The 24,015-nt window shown below is 31.3% G+C and overlaps 2 protein-coding genes across 2 annotated transcripts; one reads left to right on the top strand and one right to left on the bottom strand.

Annotated features, from left to right (window-relative positions):
* LOC109325370 (subtilisin-like protease SBT5.4) lies at window positions 3,415-9,135 on the bottom strand. Its single transcript, XM_019557733.1, has 11 exons — window positions 9,058-9,135; window positions 8,846-8,940; window positions 8,667-8,764; window positions 8,208-8,369; window positions 6,963-7,077; window positions 5,909-6,461; window positions 5,412-5,509; window positions 5,077-5,331; window positions 4,506-4,620; window positions 4,207-4,420; window positions 3,415-4,023 (listed from the first exon to the last, which is right to left on the bottom strand). Exons 1-11 carry the CDS (start codon window positions 9,133-9,135, stop codon window positions 3,470-3,472), a joined length of 2,337 nt encoding a protein of 778 aa, XP_019413278.1. The 3' UTR covers window positions 3,415-3,469.
* LOC109342803 (probable inactive purple acid phosphatase 27) lies at window positions 14,279-19,046 on the top strand. The gene is made up of 12 exons (XM_019580811.1): window positions 14,279-14,475; window positions 14,788-14,879; window positions 15,180-15,249; window positions 15,366-15,470; window positions 15,559-15,651; window positions 15,960-16,089; window positions 16,646-16,727; window positions 16,806-16,938; window positions 17,241-17,446; window positions 17,552-17,677; window positions 17,961-18,270; window positions 18,617-19,046. Exons 1-12 carry the CDS (start codon window positions 14,281-14,283, stop codon window positions 18,920-18,922), a joined length of 1,848 nt encoding a protein of 615 aa, XP_019436356.1. The 5' UTR covers window positions 14,279-14,280; the 3' UTR covers window positions 18,923-19,046.

Genomic DNA, 24,015 nt, shown 5'->3' with positions numbered 1-24,015 from the left:
AAAAAAGAAAACTTAAGCTATTATACTCCCTATTACATGAGATAACTCCCTACTACATATATTTCGTATCAGTTTGATTTAGGATTCTCTGTTACTAATCTGTGTATAGGTCCACAGGAACATTCTGTGAGTCTGGCTTCATTTTCTACCATTTCCTGATATGTTACCAAACATAGGGTTTAGAATTAATCAAGTTTTAGCACTTGTATTACAAGTAACAAACAAGAACAAAAAAAAACGGAAGGGAACGATTAAAAGGAACGGACTCGTGGTAAAAAAAGATGAGTTCAGGTCTATGTCCGGATCACCCGACTCGCCTTATAGTTATATATTCATAATATTTGAATAAGTACATATGAATACTCATTATGTTCAGCCCATATAACTCAAATATCTATAAGTCTACACCAATTATCATGTCATCCTTATTTCTTACTCTTTTTTCATTGTTTACTATTTGATTAATTCAATTAAAAATATACATTATATAATTTTTACTATTTTTCTTATAGAGGTGGCGACGTAGATTTCCAAGTCACAAGGAGTTAAAGATGAGCATACAATCATGAATCTTAATCGATAGAAAACCAGTTAAATTTTAGTTTTTATGTACTTTGTGTGAATTCTAATTTAAATTTCATTTTTCAGTTAATAACTAGTTATTTATTCATTTTTGTGTGAATTTTTTACTATTGGTATGTTATTGTCATATCAGTTTTCATGTGTTTTTTATCATTTACAAGACCACTTCAACTTATGTTGACACTTGACAGTTTAAATTATTCTGAAATTTTCAATATCTTCTATCATTTTTAGTCATTTGATTGTGATAGTTTTTAGTTTGAAGGATACAATTTACGGTTTATAGTTTATATACTAATGTATGTGGGATGCAAGTTTTAATCGAGTTTATATACATATTGTGATAATTTTGATTGTGCGTCCTTAAAGATTTGAGAATAAAAATATGTTTTTCATTTTGTCTTTTCGAACCCGGACCCGTTACTATCTTGACCCGTCTTATTTTGGAACCGTCCTTCACACGTCTCATCCTAATTAGGGAATTAAGGAAGGGTTCGGGTTCAAAAATTGACCCGATCAATATTTAGGGATGGGCGAACCCATGTTTAACCCATCCCAACCCCTACTACCCTCACCTCTATAACCCTTGAATTTTGACCACTATCTCAGACCCTATATGCTCCTTTCTGTTTGTTCTCATGGTAATATTAGTTCACACCACTTACCAAAACATAAAATATTTGTTTTTTCAGTGCACAATACCTGGAAAATCTTAGGTACAACAATGGCAAAGAAAACACAGATTTATATGTACAAAAGACTTCTCAGAAATGGGTTCTGAAAGATAAGGTGATCATGCAAAGATCATAGAATTGGACTAAAAAAATGGCCACAAACAAAAGGAGAAGAGGTGGCTAGAAAAATGAAGCCAATCTAATTGAAATCTTGGTGAATTCTATTAAGCACTAATTAATGTGACAAAAAGAAGCCACCAGAAAAAGAATAATGAGGGAAAAAGATGAAGAAAAGCAAAGATATGTTGTGAAATGAAGACTTAGTCTAGCCAAACTCATTGAGATGACATCTCTTAGTGAAGCTGTGAATCTAATGGTTAAGTACTAAAGAAATTTAAAGAAATAAAAATAAATTAGATGATTAAACCAACAGTGACAACATCAATGCTCTTGAATAGTATTTGATGAAATGGTGATATGCTATCTTTCTCATGCTTTAACCATGGTTTGCACCATATATACACAATTATATCATTTACTCTCCGTACTACGTACCAGATTCGTCATAAAATTAATGTCAAAAGTGACAAACTCTACACCTAAGTAAATCATGTACTAATACCGCTTAGGTAACTATAGTTTGCACTTTAAACATATATCTCTGGAGTTATATTTTTCTAACTACTGGTTTTCAGACTAAACCTTGATCAACATTTGAACCTAACTTTGATTCTCAACTCTTTGAATTGAGGTAAAGAACAAGTTAGAAAATGAGACTTTTGAGGTGAAGCATTCCAATGGCATCATCATCACCATATTTGTTAATTGGTAATGGCAACATCACTCTGGGAATTTTATATTGTGGATGGAAAATGACCATTTGACAACCTTGGTAGAATGTCAATAAAGGCATGGCCTCATGAATGATTTAAAGGAAACTATGTGACTCAATCTTTTTTCTAAGCATTATATCAGAGTTACTAATTCAATTTTCTTTAATTATTGCTGCAGAAGTTGGTTAGCCACTTGAAGAAAAAAAATTAATAATTTTTAGCAGTTGCAAGACATTCAATGTAATCACAGCAAAAAACCTGAACAGAAAATTGATTAGGATAGTAAATTGGCATGGTAAAACTGCATGCATAATTAGTTAAAGAGTGTAATATTTATGCACTGACAGTGCAAAGATGTATACACAATCAGTGCATCGCCCCCTTCATTTTGATTACTTTTTTATGAAGAGTCAATGAAGATAGAGAATGAACGGTAGATAATGCAATGACAGTGTAAAAAACTTTTACAATGTCCGTGTAAGAGTTTTTTACACTGTCATTGTATCATCTACCGTTCATTCTCCATCTACTTAAAACCATTGAAAAGATGCTACTCTAGCTGCATACTTGTTAGAGGGATCATATTAAAGTATGGCATTCTTATAGGAGAAATTGATAAACCCTCTACTTACATTTTTATTTAATACATTCTTCTTTATTACTAGGAAGAGTTTGTAGTAGAGTATAGCAAAACTCTTGTATTGGTGTCATTGATAAATAGATTATAGGAACTATGATCTTATACATCTAATTTTAGTTTCTACACCAAACGAAAACCAAAACTACCATAATTGGAAAATGGATAGTAAATTTCTTAAAATAATCCATGTCTCTTAAGCTAAATGTTGAAAGCACAATCCACAGAGAAGACTATTTTGTTCTGACAAAGTAATATGTTATTGGCAGGGTCTTTTAGTATGGGATACAAACTTTCACAGAAGTGTTTCTTAGTACAGAATTAACAAACCAATCACAATCTTTCTAAATGAAATAACAGAAAAAACCATACACTTCAATATCTATCAATCTTTATTAAGAGAGAGGGAATTATACTGTTTAAAGATGCCATAAAATGAAGATTAGATATGGACATGGCTGATTTAACATGTATATGCTGTTATGATGTTAGGTTGATTTTTTTACACTCATATTTCATATATATTACTTTTATATAAGAGTCAATCATATTTCTTTGGGTTTCAATAGATATATTATATGGAATCGAATCTCCCAGAAACTCTAAATTCAGACTTTATTTTAATGAATAACTGTAAAGTGATGAACTATGAATTCCTGCATTGTAATACCTTCTCTATTTTCAGAATATGTAAAAAGAAGCCTTTAAATTATTGGTAGGTAAAAGCACCATCAACTTAAACTTCATGCATTTGGATTCTGAACTACAAAAGGACTTCTAACATGGTGTTTTCCATTAGTCCAATCCAACCTCCCAAAGAAATAATGACTTTGGTCCTCTTTAAGTGGTGGCCTCAATTTAAATGTAACTTTAAATTTCTTTTTTTCACCCTTTTCCTTAAAGATCAAAATGTTAGGCTCAACCAAAGTTTCAACTTGTCGATGTTCATTGATGAGTACTTTATATGTGCTTGGAGGTCCAACATTGGTAAGGGTACGAGTAACACTTCGAGGATGTTCTGAGTCTAAGTTAATGATTGTGATTGATGGGTAATTGAAATCTGCTAAATTGAATGACTCGGGACAAGTATAAGGCTCCTTGTAGAACAACTTAATGGTGGAACTATTGTAACCGCGACCGCATAAGAAGTTCAAATAATCAGTAGTGTCTAAGTCATATACAAGTCCAGGATTCACTGCATTGTTAGGTCTAATCTGCCCTGCACCGTAGTCAAATGGAGTTGCCTTTTTTAGTGATGAATCCAGAATTGGCCCTCCGGTGTTATCTTCTACTATGGCTGCAAAAGGAATGGAAGTTTTGTATTATGATGATGTAAGAAATTGAATGGCATAATATTAGAAGTGCATTTCATCTTTAGTTCAAGAAAATTCTTCTATTGAACTTTGTTTTGTTATTGAACTTTTTGGCCTAACTCACTCATCATTTCAGCCACTTTTTTTCATTCAAAACTCCTTAATACCTGTGGTCATGATTGCAGATTTAATAGCGGCTGGACTCCAATCAGGATGGACTACTTTGAGTAACGCAGCAATGCCAGAAACATGAGGACATGCCATTGAAGTACCGGAAAGAATCATGAAAGGCGTTCGACGTTGATCAAGTGTTCCACTTAACGGAGGTGCGGCTTCAGAATAAGCAGCAATGATATCATTTCCTGGTGCAGTGATATCAGGCTGAAATGCAGAACAAAAATTACTATTACTCCATCACTTATATTTGATATCAAACAAAGGGTAATCTTCATAACAAATAATAAACCTTGAGGATTGCTGGCTCCATGTAATTAGGACCCCTTGATGAAAATGTAGCTATTAATGGACTTGGCTTTATACCCAATTCTGTTTTCACTCTTGAAATTGTTGCAACAGGAGACCTGCATCAAATATGCGAAATATAGAATGCTATCATTTTATGATTAAGCCCAATTTTGGCTTCAAACTACACTACAACATTTTTTATTTACATCAACTGTCGGAAACTGCTGTCAAATTTAGAAAAACCGTTCTCTTTGTCATAGGCAACGGTTTTGCAACTGTGTTAGTTTGAGGCGTTGACTGTTTTTTAGGTCACGGTTTTTTGGCTTTCCACAACACTTTTTTAAAACCATTGTCTGCTAAATAAAATAGGCAATGATTTTCCTTTATCATTAACACCAATAGTTTAAAACTAACTGTTGCCCATATGAAAAGTTGAAAATTGTTGCCTTTGATCATTTAATATGGCTTTGCAACCGTGACTTATTGTACTTTAACATCACGATTTTAAAATCTTATAAATAGGCCAAAATGGGGAATAGGAAATTACTTAAACATGGGGAAGAGAAAATTACTTGGTGTGTTTGATATAAGTTAAAATGTTATTTCCATCTGTATAGTTAACATGTGAAGCAGGAAGCACATGAGGTTCAAGTAAAATTGAAGTCCATGAAAAGTCATAGTCAGCCAAAATTATTCCAGCAGCTCCTACACGAACAGCTTCTACACCTTGGTCAATTGTATATTCACCATGATTAGCAATACAGAACAATATTTTTCCATGGGCTTTCTTAGGATCAAGAGATCCATATTGGCATTGAATTCTGCAATAATTTAGAAGATGTTAAGAGAATAACCATAAGAGAAACTTTTAAGTTAGTCTAGAAAATCTTGTTATAGTTATACTTACGCATCTTGAGCTGTTGCATTTTTAGCTATAGCATCTAAGGAATTTATCAAAGGGTATAACTCATTAGATGGTAAGCCAGATTCAGAAAGACTTGGTCCCTGGAAATAAACAAAATAAAAGGTGTTTAGATAATTGAACGAGTATAATTTCTATATTTAGAATTTGCCAATATACTATTATATAAAAGCAAAACATGACTAAAGATCATTCATGTATAATTTCTATGCTACGAATTTGCCCATAAAAGTTTCTTTTATATCAATAGGGATATTACGTTTCATTCATATACAATTTGAAATTGACATTATGTTAGGCACATGTTTTTCATTGGTATATGTAAAAAATTTACACCCAATCTCAAACAACACGAATGTGAGTTAACGAATACAAGAATGTATGTCGACGCGCTAGTATATTATAACCCTAACACAAGTTCTGATAAAATGGTAAATTTAAGGACTTCAATTGTGATAAAGTAAGATAAACGATTAATATACCTTGAAGACTTGACCATCACCAAGGGTAATATAATTATTGAACTCTCTATCAATTGTGGTAGCACCAACTGTGAGTGTCCATGGTTCCACATTTCTAACAGTTTTAAGATCTGGCCCATAATTTCCAGCAGCAGCCACTACAATTATACCTTTTGAAACTGCATGGAATGACCCTATGGAAATACCACTTTGAAAATAGTCTGGGTCTCCATCTCCACCACCCAATGATATAGAAAGAACATCAACACCATCACCTATGGCAGCATCAAAAGCAGCTAAAATGTCTGCATCATAACATGATGTATCAGGTCCCCAACAAACCTTATATGTTGCAACATGTGATTTTGGTGCACCACCACTTGCAGTTCCATTTCCATTGCCAAATACACTTGCACCAGGAACAAAATTACCACCAGCAGTTGATAGAGTATGTGTACCATGACTTTCATAGTCACGTGCTGTATTCAAATGCAAATCTGTTGTGTTATTTACTTCTTTATATTCATCACTTGCTTCATATCCTTGAGAAAAATATCTTGCCCCAATAAGCTTCCTACATGTTGTGAAAATTTGCTAAATAGGAGTATCAAGGAATTAATTAGAGAATATTTATACAGGAAAAAAAGTATGAGTAGAGATATAGGGATATTTACTAATGATCTTCTCATACTATTTTTATTTTCTTCACATATCTTTTTACAACAACTTTATAATAATAACTATATGATAGATAGTTGTTAAATAAATGTAAAAATGAATATAGAAATAATTTGTTGTTGGTCTAATTATATAAGAATATATTAGATTCCTAAATATGCCAAAAAGTTAGAATTTTGTTTTCTTGGAGCCAGATGTATTCACTTGTTAGAGGACATATACACTTTAAGTGAAAAGATACTTTATTTATACAAAAAATAATATTAATATAGATAAATGTTTACTTAAAATGATCATTTACCAAAAATATAGAAGGTTGTACTGGAAAAGTAAAATATTTTTAATATGTTTCTTAAGGTATGGTTTGGAGGAATTAGCAGGAGGGTAGAGATTAAACCTGTTGCATTGAAATTTATCTAGATTCTTAGTATCAGTTTGACAGGTTCCATGCCACTTTGTTGGAACTGGTCCTATCCCTTCATCACTAAAACTCTTTGACTCAGGCCAAACACCTGTTACAAGTCTAAGCATCAATAAATAAATAAAAAAAGGTGGATACTAGAAATGAAATTATAAATAACAATCATTGAAGAGCATTCAAAACTTTAAAAGCATCATGTATATATCAAATATTAACAAAAGCAACAAAAAGGTGGGAGTTTAATAGTGTGACTATTAGATATGGGGAGATTAATCAGAAGACAAAAGCAAGTTATTAGAGCGAGGAAATAAATTATACATAATGGAAAATAAATGAATAAGTTGATAGCTTCACTACCTTAATTCAAAACTACATTATTGGCTACTTGCTGGTTTTATATAAGTTTATTGAGTTGCTAGCTACTTTCTTGTGTACTTATTTTAAAATCTTGCCCTAATTTTTTTTAATATTAATTGTTTTAACCATTGATGGTATAGCTCAACTGATATTGGGATATTATAACTTAATCAAATATTTAATGTGCCATTTTATACGAATACAGTTTCATTAAATGATAAGAAAAACTTTACTCTTAAAAAACTAGTTTCCAAAGTTTTGTTCTTAAAGTGCAGTTGGTTTTAGATAAGAAGTAAAAAAAATGAAAAGTCTGAAAATGGGGAGCAGATTTGCTATCTTACTACTCCATGTGCCACTATTTGTAATTGGATGAAAAAAATATATTTAAGTTAAAATTTTAATAATTAATTATTTTGCACTTGGAATAGTACACTATTTTAGGATAGCAAATATCCATCCATGAGAATCATATCACAAATATATTTCATGTAATTTTTATTCCCTTCCGATAATCAATTTGCAAGCATACACTTACTTGAAAATATGTAATTTTTAGTATAAATTACTGTTATTGCAGTGATTCCTTTCATTAATCGGTAATCTGAATTTTTTTGAAGAGGTCAAAAGCTAATACCTAAAAGGATTAAGGTCATATTATTTCAAGTTAAACCCACAAATCCACCCACCCCACTCATATTTTATGTGTTGGTTTCAGCTAGACATAGAATAAAATACCTATATATAATCACCCTAAAGATATGAATTACTAAATAATAAAAAATATTAGCAAAATAACATATTAAATAGTTAAAACAATATCTTGAAAAGAAGAAGGGAAAAAATAAATTCTTCCTCCTTCATTACCACTGTCTATATTTCCAACAATGATATTTTCACCCATTGTCTTCCTCCATATTGAGCTACTTGGAATTGCACCATTTCTCTCTAATTCAAGAAATTGCCATGAGTGGGTTGTGTGCAATTCTCGTTTTTTGTTTACAAAAATTGATACTACACTCGAATGTTCTGCACTAACAAAGAAACATCAGTACCAAAATACAAGTGAATGACCAAATCTAATAAAAGAGTTAATATCTATGCAATAACAGTAACAGTATAAAGATTTATACACAATCAGTATATCATATATTATGTATCATTTATTTGCATTACTTTTATTTAAAAGTCAACGATATTAAAAAATGAATGATGGATAATAGAGTGATAATATAAAAAACTTTTACACTGTGTTTTTCTCTTAATAAAATATCCATAAATGTTGCATGAATTTTAGACAGATGCATGAATTTGAATTATACATACCTGCAATCTTTGCTGCTTCATCTTCATCTAGTATTGCAGCAAAGCCATTGACATGTCTATTATAAGAGTAAAAGATTGCTTCTTTGGCTTTCTCAATGCTTTATAAGAAAATACATTGCATTAGTTCATAATGATTTTATCAGCATAAATTTTCTTAGACTTTAGGTTAAAATATATACCCTCCAACGTATGGTCCAAGTAAATCATAATGAGAGTTTGCAACAGACTCAGCATTTTGACCAAAAGAATGTGATCCTAGGTATACAACATATGACTAACAAAACAAAACATTGGTGATTATTAAGCCATGTTTAAACATTCAACAACAATAGCAACCATAATATATATGATATAAATTACAATAGAGGAAGCTTGTTATTATAGAACTTGCCTGTTTGATTGCAAGGGAAGATTGTTGTAGCATAAAGCAAAGAAGTGATAATAGAACATGATAAATGGATGATGACATTGTTTTTTGAATGGGGATAGTTTGTTTATAAAGTAAATTTCAGATAGGTTTTGAAAATGGTATGTGCTTGACTTTGCTTTATAACCCTAATGTGTGATTGCTTTGAAACCAAATCAATCTATGTCCTCTAATTAACAACCACGATTCATTATGGAATCAACTAATCAAGATTTTCATGGAAAAAGAACTTGGGTTAAATAAAGATATTGTATGAGTTATGACAAGGTTTTTAGAGAAGTAAGAAATCAGGATACTGTGGGCAATAAATATATGCATATATATTATATATATAGTGACTCTAAATGTTACTAAATTAAATTAAACTCATAAACTGGCATATAAATTCAAGATAACGGTGCAATTAGTTCACTCTTTTTGCGTTTTATGAGCCCATAGATAAACCTACTACATAGAAAAGGTAAACTGACCTTGAAGAATATGTTTCATAAATAACGAAAACAGTTTCGTAAAAAAAGATATGTTTTAATATGTTCTTTTAATAGAGAGAAATTGTAAAATTTTGAATAACTACATAGTCATCCTAAAAAAACAACTGAATATTATTATTAAGAGTTCTGAGTGACCGATCTAAGATTAGAAAGCAAAATGTGTGTTAAAAATTAAAATAATAAATATTATTATATATAAAGTGATGAAAACATTAATATTAAAATAAAAAAAACTAAATATATATAATCAAATAAGTTATATATTTCACAATTTTCATAGTTAAAAAGACTATTTCAACAGTTATTGTCATAATAGATAAAATCATTGTTAATTTCAAAATAAGATAAGTTAATGAGTAAATAATATGTCTTTGATTTTGAAACAACTTATTTAAAAAATTATTGATTCCTTTTAAAGAAATAAATTCAATACTAACACACATTTTAGTGATGTAAGTCTCAAATTGATTATCAAACATTGCTAAATTAATTGAACAAATATCATGTGAGTAAAACTTTGTCAGTTTTGTCATATCAAAACTAGATAACAAATTGATTAGACTCGAATAAAATTTATAAAGAAGCAACTGAGTTTTTATTTCGGAGAAATGATCATGAAATTACTTAAATTGCATATCCAAAATAATATAAAATTGTTCAACAAGAGCCGTGGCGAAGCTTTAGTGGGACAGGTGGGGGCAACAGCCCCCGGAATTTTTACAAATTTTATTAAAATACATTTTCTTTTACCTTTTTAACTATTATAGTATATTTATTGTCCAAAAAATATGTCAGTTGATTATCTAATTATTGAACTTTTAAATTATAAAAATTGATATATAGATCGACTCACTTTTTTGGAATAAGAGATGTACTTTCTTTACCTACACTCAAATGATGTCCTTATATGGTGATACTTTATTGAAGCTCACATATTTCTGTAATTTGTATCTTAATAAATAAATATATTGTAACTTGTGCGATGCTTGTTGGGAATGCTTGAAATACATATGTATTAGACCCACATTGTCTACTATCAAAATAGAGTAGAATATCAATATTATATATTGGACTCAGGTCCCTTGGTGTAATGTGCACCAGATATAAGCATCAAATAGAAACACTCTATGGGCAGGTGGGTCAATGAGTGTGCTAGGGTTTGTAATCCTTATTCTCTAATAATATCTTGGTAGCCGCTCAGCGCTCCCGTAGACGTAGGCACAATTTGCCGAACCCCGTTAACATATTCTCTTGTTTCTTCTCTTCTATTTATTCTATGCACATTATTTGATTGCTTGTGGCCAACGCTGCGTAACGATTACTTCGGCTGCACCACCAATTGGTATCAGAGCCAATTGATAGATGGCTCTTAACCCAGACGTCAGATAATGGCTAAAGAGGGTGAAGACGTCAGATAATGGCTAAAGAGGGTGAAGGCGTGATGGCTAGACATGGTGCGTCAACAGTAATGGCAAAGATAGAGTAGATGAGTAGAAGGAGGAGGAAACATGGCGGAATTGTGGTGTGGGCGATGTATGTGTTGATCCAAAACCCCACAAGTTCGTGTATTGGGTTAGGATCAAGGTGGAGATAGGGACTCATAGTGTTGAGTTTGAACTAGAGAGAGATGTTGACAATATCTCTCTAGATGTTGAGAGAATGTTCTCATTGGAGATGATAAAGAGAATATTGTAATGGCGTGTGTGAGACGTCATAGTGAAAGATATTAATTGTTAGCAGATCCACAAAAGCACAAGGGCGATGGTTGACTGATGTAGAGTGTGACATGGGCATTGGCTTTGATGCAAGTTGTAACACGAGCAGTGGTAAAGATGCAAAGGTGTGACATGGGCATTAGCTTGGATGCAAGGATGTGACACAGGCATTAGTTAGCATTGACGCATAGTGTGTGTTGTGGGTATACTCCTTATGGTGGAGTATGATAGTTCTTTTGAACTAGGATTGTCGAAGTAGACAATGGTGGTAGCGGTTGAGGCTTTCCATGGAAGCTTCAAGGTTCAATTTGATTGAGTATTGAAGAGAATGATTGTTGGTGAACTTTTGTATAGAGGTTCCAATATATCGAAAGACTTCTTAGCAATAGGTTGCTAGGCGGCGCGTTCCATTTGATGGCGGTACGGGAAGCTGCACTACAAGCTTGGAGAGCTAGGCTCTTGGTAACATCGTTAAAGATACTCATAAGATCTATGCTGTAGGGGAGTAGTTAAAGAGAATTAGACATTAAACAAGGTGAAGTCATATATTCGCTAAGATGGAGATTCTTGTGTACATTTCCTAATGAGCGAGATATTTGTCTATTTCAATCAAGGTGGAGATTGTTGGGATTGTTTGAAATATATTATTATATAAAGTCTCACATTGCCTAGTATTAGAATAGAGTAAAGTATCAATGTTATATATTGGACTCATGTCCCTTGTTGTAATGTGCACCAGATATAAGCATCAAATGGAAACACCTCATGGGCAGGTGAGCTCATGGGTGTGCTAGGGTTTGTAATCTTATTCTCTAATAATATATTGGTAGCTGCTCAGCGCTCCCGGGGATGTTGATATTGCTTATAATAATATGATTTCATTTGAATTTGGAAGGATTTTACATTTGATGAAAAATATTATGTATATATTGATAATATATACTCTAAGGATCCTTATAAGTCAATTAATATTGATAATACATGTATTTTTTGTCTAAAAATTTTATCCTATGAATTTCAATGAACAAGAAAAGATTAGTTTGGGATGTCAATTTTAAAATTTTGTTCTTAGTGTCATTAGTCATTCAAGTTTATAAAATTTTCAACCATATGTCGTTAATTATATATTGTTTTATCTAATTATTCATTTTATTTTAGCTATTGTGGTTTAATTACTACATAAATAACATTTTTAGCAACGAAGATAACCAAACAAAATTAAGTAATAAGATAGAATACGAATTTCTAGTAGATATTGTAGTTATTTATATTGAAAAAGAAATAGATAAATGTTTCATCTGATCTAATCATACATGCTTCTTTATATTTTTGTTACTCAATTAATTTTAGTTATAAATTATAATTAAATATAGTTGTCTCTCTTAAAATTTATATCAAAATTCTTTGTTTGAGAATGACTATGTTTTACGAAACATGTCATGTCGTTTGCAAAAAAATTTTACTTGTAGAGTTGTAGGTAGCATACATATTTAGTTTAAACAAATTAAGGTGTCCATTTGCACACCTTTAGTTGCATGTAGTACCATCAATGTTATTATTAAGGTGAGTAGGACTCGACCCTATCCACTCACATAGTTTGGTCCGATCATGATCGAGCCTAATAGAGTCAATCTCATAGGTCTAGTGCTGGGTTCATGTTCAAAAATTAGACCCGAACAATTTTTAGGGTCAGGCTGAGGACAAACATGATTTAATCTGATACGTCTCATGATTACTCACTCCTCATGTTTCTATATATCTCTATTAAATTGTATGCAAAGTAATAACATTTTGTCAAAAATATCATTGATTCTCTAATTTTTTCATTATATACACAAGATTAACAAAATATATATACATCATTTCATATGTTAATTTATATATCCATAATAATAAGTAAAATATTGAGAATGTTTTATCTAAGAGATGTATGTCTTATATTTAATCGGATCAGTTTTGAGTTCAAAAACTAACCTGATCGATAATTAGGGTCGGATTAGCTTCGAGTCTAGGGTCGAGATCGGGTTAAAAAATAACTACATCAATATTTAGGACGGAGTAAAAGACAAACCTTACCAGTCCAACCTAGCTCATACTCACTCCTAAATATTATTTATGTACACTACTAATAGATTATTTATCTATATTACTTTTTCGAAAAATCAATAATAATTAATATATAATGATTGAAGATGAGTTATAAAAAAATTGTTATAGTTTAGGTGAAATATATATTTTTCTCTATTATTAATACAAATTTTTTAAAATAAGAAAGTTGCAAATAGACCTTTGCATGAGCTGTGTTTATTATAGGTCCATTCGTAAACTTATATAGTAGGAGTAGAATTAAGTTGACGGTAAAAGACCAACTTGAAAATTTCCACCCTAGGTCTTTAAAAAAATTAGTAGTTAATAAAACGTTTCACTTGAATTTGGTCTTCCAACAAAAACCAATCACCGAAGTGCTTGGAATTTTTCTAATGGCATATGTCAATCACTAGCCCTTACATATAAAATTGGGACTTAATATTTATAGAATGTATTTATAGATATTTATTAGATTATTTATCATTAATTTATATTATTTATATTTAAATGTTAATGATACTCATAATAATTAAATATAAATAGTAGATGCTACAACGATAATATATAAAATTCATATCATATCAATACATACATTTTCCCCCTAAAATTGAAGTTGTTATTTCCCTAAAATATGTAGATAATTAATAGTTTGCATTTTGAAATATAAAATGCTCATACGTGTGAAGATTAAGTAAGCATATCTTAGTATTTAAGAGAGGGAAATTTAGTGATAAATGATAAGATAGAGTAAAATTAGTGATAAGAGAGGGAAATTAAGTGATAAACTCGTAGAATAGTTATGGATTCCAAATAGCATATCATATCCATAAGAAACCTATTTATAGTGAACTCTTGCTAACAAAACTACATAGAACATTCTGAACAAAACAACAATGGAGATAGTAGGTTCTATTATTAGATACATTTTATGCAACATAATTGTTATAGTAATAGCATGCTTCATCAACTCAAACGTAGTTTTTGGTCATGGAGAACAACCATTGTCTAAGATTGCTATTCACAAAGCTGTCTTTTCTCTTCAGAGCAATGCTTCCATTACTGCATCCCCTTCTGTTCTCGGTGCTATGGTAACATCATTCAATAACTACTCTTCCCTTCAACTAACCCCATTTAAGCTATAACATTTATTTGATAGAAGAAAAAGTGTTACATTGCATGTTCAGAAATTAAAAAGATAGTTTGTATAATACTTCGATATTGTGTCTGGAAATCTTTATTCCTTAATGGGTCTTCTCGGCTAGACTCAGATTAATGAGTACAATGTGACTTCTGAGTGTTTTAGACTACAAAAACAAAAGTTCTTATAGTTTAATCTATGTGGTATTTTAGTTAATTGCTATGTGCAGTTTTTAATGTTTTATTTATATACATGATTTCAGGGTGAAGATACTGAATGGGTTACTGTAGATCTTGATTATCCATCTCCTTCTGGAGGTGATTTTGTAGGGGTTTTCTCTCCAGCGAAATTTGAGTATGTACATCTCTTTCTAATGAATATTGCATAAAACTCAATACACTAAGTGTATGTTAGTGTGTTGAATTTCTGAGGAGAGGGAAGGGAAAGAGAAGACTTGGTAGCCATGAAATATACTTGTGAAATAGCTTTGAAGCCTTTCTTTTTCATCATTTCCCTCCAAAACTCAACTCGTAAATACACCTAAGTTTACTAGTCAATTATCTAATGACTGATATTTTCAAGTCTAATTTTTTCTTCTAAATCATGCACATCAAATTAGTGTTAATAAATGAAAGTATTCTTTTTCAATGGCAGTTCATCAACCTGTTGGCCAGGAAGTGACCGAAAAGAACAGGGTCCTTTCATATGCTCAGCCCCAATAAAGGTTAGTGTAGTGAATATCTATATGATTGAGATAAGTTATGGTCTTTTCTTTTGTATAGGATTAACTACTTCAAAGTGCAGCATTACTCATATGATTTATTTGATTGCTTGTACCAGTACAAGTTTGTAAATTCAACGACGGGAAAGACTTCTTTGAGCTTCCAATTGATCAATCAACGCGCAGATTTCTCCTTTGCACTATTTTCAGGCGGAATTTACAACGTGAGTAGCTGATTTTTTTTTATCTTTCAGTCTATCTTCATTCATTGTATTCTATGCTGACTAGTAACCATATGATTGAACATTGCAGCCTAAACTTGTGGCAATTTCAAATTCCATATCATTTGCGAATCCTAATGCGCCTCTGTATCCTCGCCTTGCTCTAGGAAAGTCTTGGGATGAAGTAAGTTTATATTCAAGCTTTTAGTTCATTGATGCTATGCTCTCCCATGTAATAGTATCCATTACTTTTATTTGTCCTATTATGACTTTAATTCAGTGATGCAGTTTTTTTATATGAAGCATCAACTTAAAATGAACAAGTATCCTAAGACACACATGATCTATAGAGTTAATAAACTTGAATCCCCTCTCACCAATGATAATAATATTACGAAAAGATATCATTAGACACAATCTGTTTTTCAATTATTGTGGAATCACTTTTAGAACTATACACTGATTTCAGTGTTGTTGGGTTTGTTTGTGCAGATGACAATTACATGGACAAGCGGATATAACATAAATGAATCAACACCATTCGTCGAGTGGAGTCTTACGGGAAAAAGTCCTGCTCTATCTCCTGCTGGGACACTGACAATTAGCCGTAACAGCCTGTGTGGTATGGTCTATTTAATCTGCTTACTATGGCACCATGTTGACTTTTTATTGCATACATATTCTGATCCAGTTAGTATTTTTTATTGGAATTCTGTAATTGAACCCTGGCTAAGAGCACTTAATTACCTTACAACTGAGTAAACTAAAATCACATGATTTATATGCACCTACCTTACTCTTCCAAGTCCCTTCTAAAATTGTCCATATAATGCATCATCTAAATACTCCTTTAATCATAAGAAAGACAACTGAAAATCTAACCTTAAAGGAGGTTTTTAGTTAGCAGAAGTATATTAATCCATTGCTAGTAATGCATTACCTGATTGAAATTTCCATCTAATATTGTTTCCAATGTTTTGTATACAATTTATAACATTTCATGGCAAGCCACTACTTCCTCGTGCCCCTGAATTATGCGATATGTCGAAAACTTAGAATCTGCCGCATAAAAGATTGTCATTTTTTTGTATTCATTTGAAAGCTAACTATTTTCAAGACAAATTGATAGTAGTCTCTTCCATGGCTATGATGCATAATATGATTCTTTTGCTACACAGGTTCTCCGGCTTCAACTGTTGGTTGGCGTGACCCGGGTTTCATACACACAAGTTTCCTTAAAAATCTCTGGCCAAATATGGAGTATGCATTTAAATACCTATTTATGTTTACAATCAAATGAACTTTGTTCTAAGCCTTTACTTCAAATATATTTTTCAGGTATACATACAGACTAGGGCATCTGTTACTTGATGATACATATATTTGGAGCAAGCAATATTCATTCAAATCATCACCTTATCCTGGTCAAGACTCATTGCAACGTGTTATTGTATTTGGTGACATGGGAAAGGTAATATTTGTTAATTCAAAGTAAAATTTATATAAGATAAAGAAGATTTTGTGAACCTTTCTTTAGGATGGAGAACATTATATGTAAGAACAAAGTAAGAATCTGATTTAAGTGTTTAATGTTTTCTTTACCCTTCAATTAGATATCAAGGAATTTACCAATTTAGGCTTTGTTTCAAAGCTACTTCAGAAAATGTCATCATTTCATTGAAATTCTAGCTATGAAACTTCATTTATTTGATTAACTATTGAGCATGATTCATGATGAGGAAAATATTTTACTTTTCTTCGAAAAAATTTCAGGGCGAGCGCGATGGTTCAAATGAGTATAGCAACTATCAACCTGGTTCACTTAACACCACTGACCAGCTCATCAAGGATATAGAAAACATTGACATTGTTTACCACATAGGAGATACTACATATGCAAATGGATACATATCCCAGTGGGACCAATTCACAGCTCAAGTGGAACCAATTGCATCAAGAGTGCCATATATGACTGCCAGGTTTGTCATACTATCAATATATTCTTCTCTTGATATGTAAATTAGATTTATAATGTATTACTGATATATTGAAGATTGAAGAATAATTGTGTACCCATTCTGCAGTGGTAATCACGAACGCGACTGGCCCAACACAGGATCCTTTTATGATACTATGGATTCGGGTGGCGAATGTGGAGTTTTGGCTCAGACCATGTTTTATGTTCCTGCTGAGAACAGAGCCAACTTTTGGTAAATTGACATTCATGAAACAATTAATCCTATTCATTATCTATATTTGAACTTTACAATTGGTTATAACATATGAAGCTGTACATGGTGACATTTAACATCAAATAAGTGAGAGCTTTTGTAGATTGACTCATGACATAAATATGTTGTAGTATCCTAAGTTCCTAACATGCATGATTCTAAGTTGCAAACAAAAAATGTAAGTTTGTAATTCTAATAACATATATATATATATATATGGTACAGTAAAGTAAAATAATTGAGATTCAATATGAATATGCAGGTATACATCAGATTACGGCATGTTTCGCTTTTGTATAGCTGACTCTGAACATGACTTGAGAGAAGGATCTGAACAGTACAAATTCATTGAGCATTGCCTCGCAACAGTAGACAGACAAAAACAACCTTGGTTGATCTTTGCTGCTCATCGCGTGCTTGGATATTCGTCTGATTATTTTTATGGAATGGAGGGTTCATTTGAAGAGCCCATGGGAAGAGAAAGTTTGCAGAAACTTTGGCAGAAATATAAAGTAGACCTTGCATTTTATGGCCATGTCCATAACTATGAAAGGTCATGCCCCATTTATCAGGTATATACAATAGCCAAATATGCCATCATTTACTTCATTCATTGTATGCATTACTCAGCTTGGTTTTCTTCCTTTTCAAAATTATTGAGATGATCTATAGATGGTTGCTCATTCATTATACGTTGTTCCGCGCCGCCAATGAAAACATAACATGTCAATTAAAAATTATAAAATTTCATCATTACTATTGTTTTTGCTTTATCATTATGGACACGGGACAGCCTATGAGACAGAATCTGAGGCAACGTATCTCTGTTCTTACTTATTCCTATGCTACACTGACTAGCTTGCTATGACTTATATTATATGCTAATGTTAATTTTCTGATAAACCAATATATATGCAGAATCAATGTGTGAATTCAGAAAAATCTCATTATTCTGGCACTGTGGAAGGAACAATTCATGTTGTTGTTGGAGGGGGAGGAAGCCACTTATCAAAATTCAGTGACATAACACCATTTTGGAGTATTTATAGAGACTATGACTGGGGCTTTGTTAAATTGACAGCATTTGATCATTCATCTCTACTATTTGAGTACAAGAAAAGCAGGGATGGAAATGTTTATGATTCTTTCACCATTTCAAGGGATTACAAAGATGTCTTGGCTTGTGTGCATGATGGTTGTGAAGCAACCACTTTAGCACATTGAACATGGTCTTTATAGACATGCACATTCTTATGGCTTTTTATTTTTTTTCTTTTAGTCTAGGCTTAACATGTTTGTGTGGCTTCAACTTTACATATTCTAATAAATACTATCAAATAATTGTTATTGGTTACACCTTATGGGAGAAGCTTGGCTTGTACATTTTACATTCTACATGTTTCATATCTGAAATAATAATAAAAATCCAAATTTAAGTATAATATGAAGCGGGAGTTATAAGGTGGTCAAATGACTAAAGTGGAAGGTCTAAAGAATAGAGGTTCAAATCTCGCTCACAATAAATACTAACATTTTCTGGAAAAAAAGTATAGTATGAAGTAATAAATAAACTGGGGCTTGATGGATTACACACCTCTAATCTTTTAAAGATGCAAAGCACATTATGTGTTTTACTTGAGAGCTTATGCTTTTTGGTTAATTACTCTGGATATCACAAATAGATGATAGAGTCATGAGTTCAGGGTAACACAGCCCTTAAATACTACTTTTAGCTGCAAATAGCAGCAAGATAAATAAGCATACCACAAAGACACAAACACAATGATGAAGAAAATTACAAATGCACATAGAGAAGTAACAAGTATCAAAGAGAACCAATTATGATAATAAGGTTTGGCCAATGACAAATTTTAATTCGCCTTAAATAGTATGTTGATATTTTAGTAATTGGCCCATTTATAAAATTAATCCAATATCAACCTGTCCTTCTTGAATAATTTAGAATATGCATATGATACATTAGAAAAATCCATAATAATATTACTTCTTTTTACCATGAAGAGTAAGCAATAATGCCATTTGCTAATTATACAATTTTGGGAAAATTATAGAGCATTAACCCCTTTTCTGTATTGTTTTTTTCTCATTCTTTATTAAAAAAGGTCAAATTAGTTGTACAAAAACAAAATGCACAAGTTGAGTAAAACACTAAGTAACTTCAACATCTAAAATCTTAAAACGGGGTATATATATTATTCACTTTCCCTTCCTTCAAGATTTTTATTTTCCAACAGTTTTTGTAGACAGTTTGGGAAGTAATATACTTCAAATTATGTGAGTACCATCCTTAAAGGTGTATCATGACCTGACCCTGAAAGTACCTTGCATACTTGCCAAGAATCTTCTCTAAGCAATATTGTGAGACTTAAACTTCACAGCACACCAATACAAATACAAAATATTCTAAGTTTAAAACACACTTTTCCCACAAATTATATAAACAATATATAGCCAAGAAGCTAAGAATATATTACACAAAAAGTAAGGGTAAGGCTAGGCCAATAAAAGAATTGATACAACCCTTTTCTTTAGTGAATAAATAAAAAAATGTTTTTTATTATAAAGAAGTGATCATAGTAAAATTGAATAAATGCTTTGTATAAATTTATTTGCTCTTGACACATTACATTATCACATTATTCCTGAAAGGTCAAGTGTTGGTAGATGAGACTTGAGAGTACTAGACAATAATTCTTAACAATTATGCAAACTTTAAAGAAATGCATTTGCACAATCTCCGAGAGGTATTTTCACGTGGTTGCTGTTAATAGAATGTTTTGTTTGAAAGTACTTATCTGATTCCATATTTATGTACCTAAAATTATGGTGCAATTTTTGCCATATATTGTGCTTGTAGTTTATGTTTTGGGCGAGTTTACACTATGTTCATTGTAATTGATTAAAAAAAATTATTATTATGAGCAACTTTTTGCCATTTTTGCAATGTTTCTATAATACAAAATTAAAGTTTGGTCTATCTGATTTTGGAACATACCATTTGGAAATTTGGTATTCACTTAGTTCATTTGTTTACAGTCACACTTATTCACTTAGTTCATTTGGAAATTTGGAAATTTACATTTTTTGGGAGGAGCGGGACCCGGAAAGAGTTCTCTCACATATGGGAGAGAAAGTTATTCTTTTTACATTTATATTAAAAATAAAAGTGTTCTCATTATATTTAAATAATAAAAGTATTATTTTATTTTATTTTTTCATATTGTTTTTTATTGATTATCTATCTCTAGTCTCCTGTGTAGAGCTTGGAATGGAGGATCATCTGTTCAATAATTTTCTTGTCAATATGTCCTGAATGAATCAAATTTTATAAAATAATATAAAAATATTAATTTTTGTTTTTATAATTTTCTTTTATAAATGAATGAAGGCTTCTCATTAGCTTGAGATATCAATTAGGACATGAATGAGTACATGTGATCTTCATATGCTAATAACCCGGACAAAGATTTATTGTCCCAAAGTCTATCACAAATCAATCATATTATGAAAAAAAATTAAATACTATGGTTGATTAGGAATTGGATTGATGACAGGTTTGGGATAACAGATTATCATGCTAACAACCCTAGTGTTAGTTAATTGAGTAGACACCATTTTAGGTAGAGTTTATTGGTCTGTGCGTCAGCGATGGCATCAGCATGCCCTTGACTTCATTAAAATTTAAAACTTATAAATTGAGCACAACATATTTGATAGAGATATATTGATTTAAAAATGAGAAAGTTCAATCAATCTATACCAAGAATAAGATTCAGATAGACGCAGGACCAACAAGTTGATTGATTAATAATAAATGAAAAGATATCAATACCATTCCAACCATCTATCAAATCTCTTAGTTTATGATTTTCCTTATTTTTATCCTTCTTTCTTTTCCATTTCAATACATATCTATTTTCGTTATTATATTAGTTCCCCGTTTATTTTTATTTTTTTCATATATCTTTTTCAAACCATGTCATATCAAATAAGTCACATGTTCCAACAGTGTTAAAAAACTGAAATGAAGAAAAAAAATAGAATTAATGAACCAGGACTACATCTTTGAATTCATTCATGCATATGATAATTTTTCGCAAAATATGAGAAATCCGCGTATGCTTAATATTCTTTTGGTAGAATGAGGAAAAGAAAAAAAAATAGGCGCTAACATCCGGAAAATGAAACTTTCATAGCGTTTGTGAGTTCTTCCATGAAAGAATCAAAAATCAAGATATTATGATCATTTGAGATCCTATGCTTTGCTAAAAAGTCAGCACAAGAATTATCTTCTCGAAGAATATGTTGAAGCTTTATGTGTTAGTCTTGTCGTAGAAGACAGTGTTGTGATAATCGGACCGAACGATCTGACTGGTTCGACCGCTAACTGGACTTGAAAATGACTCTTATTTATAGTCTTATCCGGAGTTGGATTGCCAGAGAAATTTTAGTCCAACTGTGTTAAACCCCGTTGAACCGGAATAACCAGGAAATGAACCGGACGGTTCATTTAAAATATAAAAATATAAACATAATTTTACTGTTTTGTTTTAATATGGTATAAAAAAATGAAAAATGTTATTTCAATATAATTATACTTAATCGTTAATTATATAAAATTTTGTATTTATATATAGTTATAAATAAATAAAAAGATAAATTTCATATGAAATCATTTGGTCCGATCGGACAGTTTAACCGCTTAAATTGGTTAAACTTAATACGGGACCTCTTCTGGTTTGACATTTGGCTCGAGTTTTACAACATTAACAATAGGTCACAGATATGACATATTATGGATGAATAGGCATGGGTAGTCGGGAAATTATGAAGGATTAGACATAAAGACTCGTTGATGTCAGTCATGCAAATAATATTTTTATAGCATTTTACTCCATGACATATGTAAACCACGTTACTTGAATGAAACTAGATCTCGTAGAATCATATTGAATATTTGATGATACATTCCGTACCTTGCTAAAAACCGATCCTTGTTTACCAACCACACATTGTCTAACCAAATCCAATTCGCTCTCGATAGTTTCCTCAAAAAATCCGATTCGTGCAGATTCTTCCCCCAACTAACGAAGAGAGTGAGTTCTGCCTTCAAGTTGTCTGCTATACCAATACATCTAGAGAAGCTAAGAAAGAATCTGTCATGAGAGTGATGATTCTTCCCCCAACTAACGATATTTATTATATGATTCTTATTCTATATTATTAAGAGTGATGATACACTTACTCCAAGAGTACTTCACATCCTAACCATCAATTATATGAACATCTAATGGTTTAAATTTACTCACTAATTGAAATCATTGGATTTCCCTCGAATTAATAGTTAAGATGAAAAATAAGTTTAAAATTTTTATTCTTTGAATAAGTGAATTTGTTCTCTATTATTAACATATATCGAATAACCTTCCTTTTCATCATTATGATATTATCTATCTTAATTTTTTTTGGGGAAGATTTAACGGATTTTCACTTATTTTAATGGTGCATAAGCAATAGAAGCTTCTAAGAATACATTAAAATTATGCAGGTGGTCAAATCATTGTAATTTCAAACTTCAGTCTTCACATATGATATAGAAGTTTCTAAATTTGGAATGATTCAACGAGCTAATGGCATGCTTTAATTCAAACTCTTTCTCAAATAAAAAAGTGGTATGTTTTCTTTTTTAAAAATGTAAACAAGTTTTAAGGATATTAAATAAGAAAATAAAGTAAGTTCAATTTATATTATATTAATTATTGTTTTAATTGACAATGGTGTGGGTTTGATCATGTTTCTTCTGCTGGATGATAGCTAGTTGTCATAGTTCAGGTGGTGTAACTAAAATAGAATCATTTTCTTCATGTAGTTATATTTCTGGAAGTAATCTGAATCAGTTTTGAATAAGATAATTGTTTTAGAGGTACTTTTTAAATAAAAACCAGACGACAAGGTTGAAAGTCCACGGCGTGATTAGGAGGGTCTCCCTGTCTCAAGTGGAAGAAAACAAAAACAAAAAAACGGAACACCCACGTTCCTCACCAAGCCCAAATCACTCCAACAAATATCTCATGTCCAAAAAAAACAAAAGAAATACGCTCTTCATATTCCTAACCAATTAAATTCTAATAAATAATATGAAAATATTAATTGATAGTTTTATGATTTTTATTTTTAATCCTATATTATTTTCTATTTAAACTGAGACTCAAACAAATGAAATATCCGACTAACTGGGTGAGACTAAGTTGCTTCTTACATTGAGTTATGATCAGACTATTCGGTCTTGTCTTAAT

Source organism: Lupinus angustifolius, chromosome LG01 (assembly GCF_001865875.1).
Source record: "Lupinus angustifolius cultivar Tanjil chromosome LG01, LupAngTanjil_v1.0, whole genome shotgun sequence".
Classification (NCBI taxonomy): domain Eukaryota; kingdom Viridiplantae; phylum Streptophyta; class Magnoliopsida; order Fabales; family Fabaceae; genus Lupinus; species Lupinus angustifolius.
Note: the sequence above shows the minus strand (reverse complement) of the source record. Positions and strands in the feature narration are given on the sequence as shown.

Bases quoted from the DNA above. Each gene is read 5' to 3' on its own strand.
- LOC109325370 (XM_019557733.1), bottom strand. From the start codon at position 9,135: ATGTCATCATCCATTTATCATGTTCTATTATCACTTCTTTGCTTTATG. The intron at 7,078-8,207 runs GTAATGAAGGAG...GACTTGTAACAG, and splicing joins TGTTGGAAATATAGACAGTG to GTGTTTGGCCTGAGTCAAAG. The intron at 4,421-4,505 runs GTTTATTATTTG...TCTGCATTTCAG, and splicing joins TGGAGCCAGCAATCCTCAAG to CCTGATATCACTGCACCAGG.
- LOC109342803 (XM_019580811.1), top strand. From the start codon at position 14,281: ATGGAGATAGTAGGTTCTATTATTAGATACATTTTATGCAACATAATT. The intron at 16,939-17,240 runs GTAATATTTGTT...AAAAAATTTCAG, and splicing joins TATTTGGTGACATGGGAAAG to GGCGAGCGCGATGGTTCAAA. The intron at 17,678-17,960 runs GTAAATTGACAT...ATGAATATGCAG, and splicing joins GAGAACAGAGCCAACTTTTG to GTATACATCAGATTACGGCA.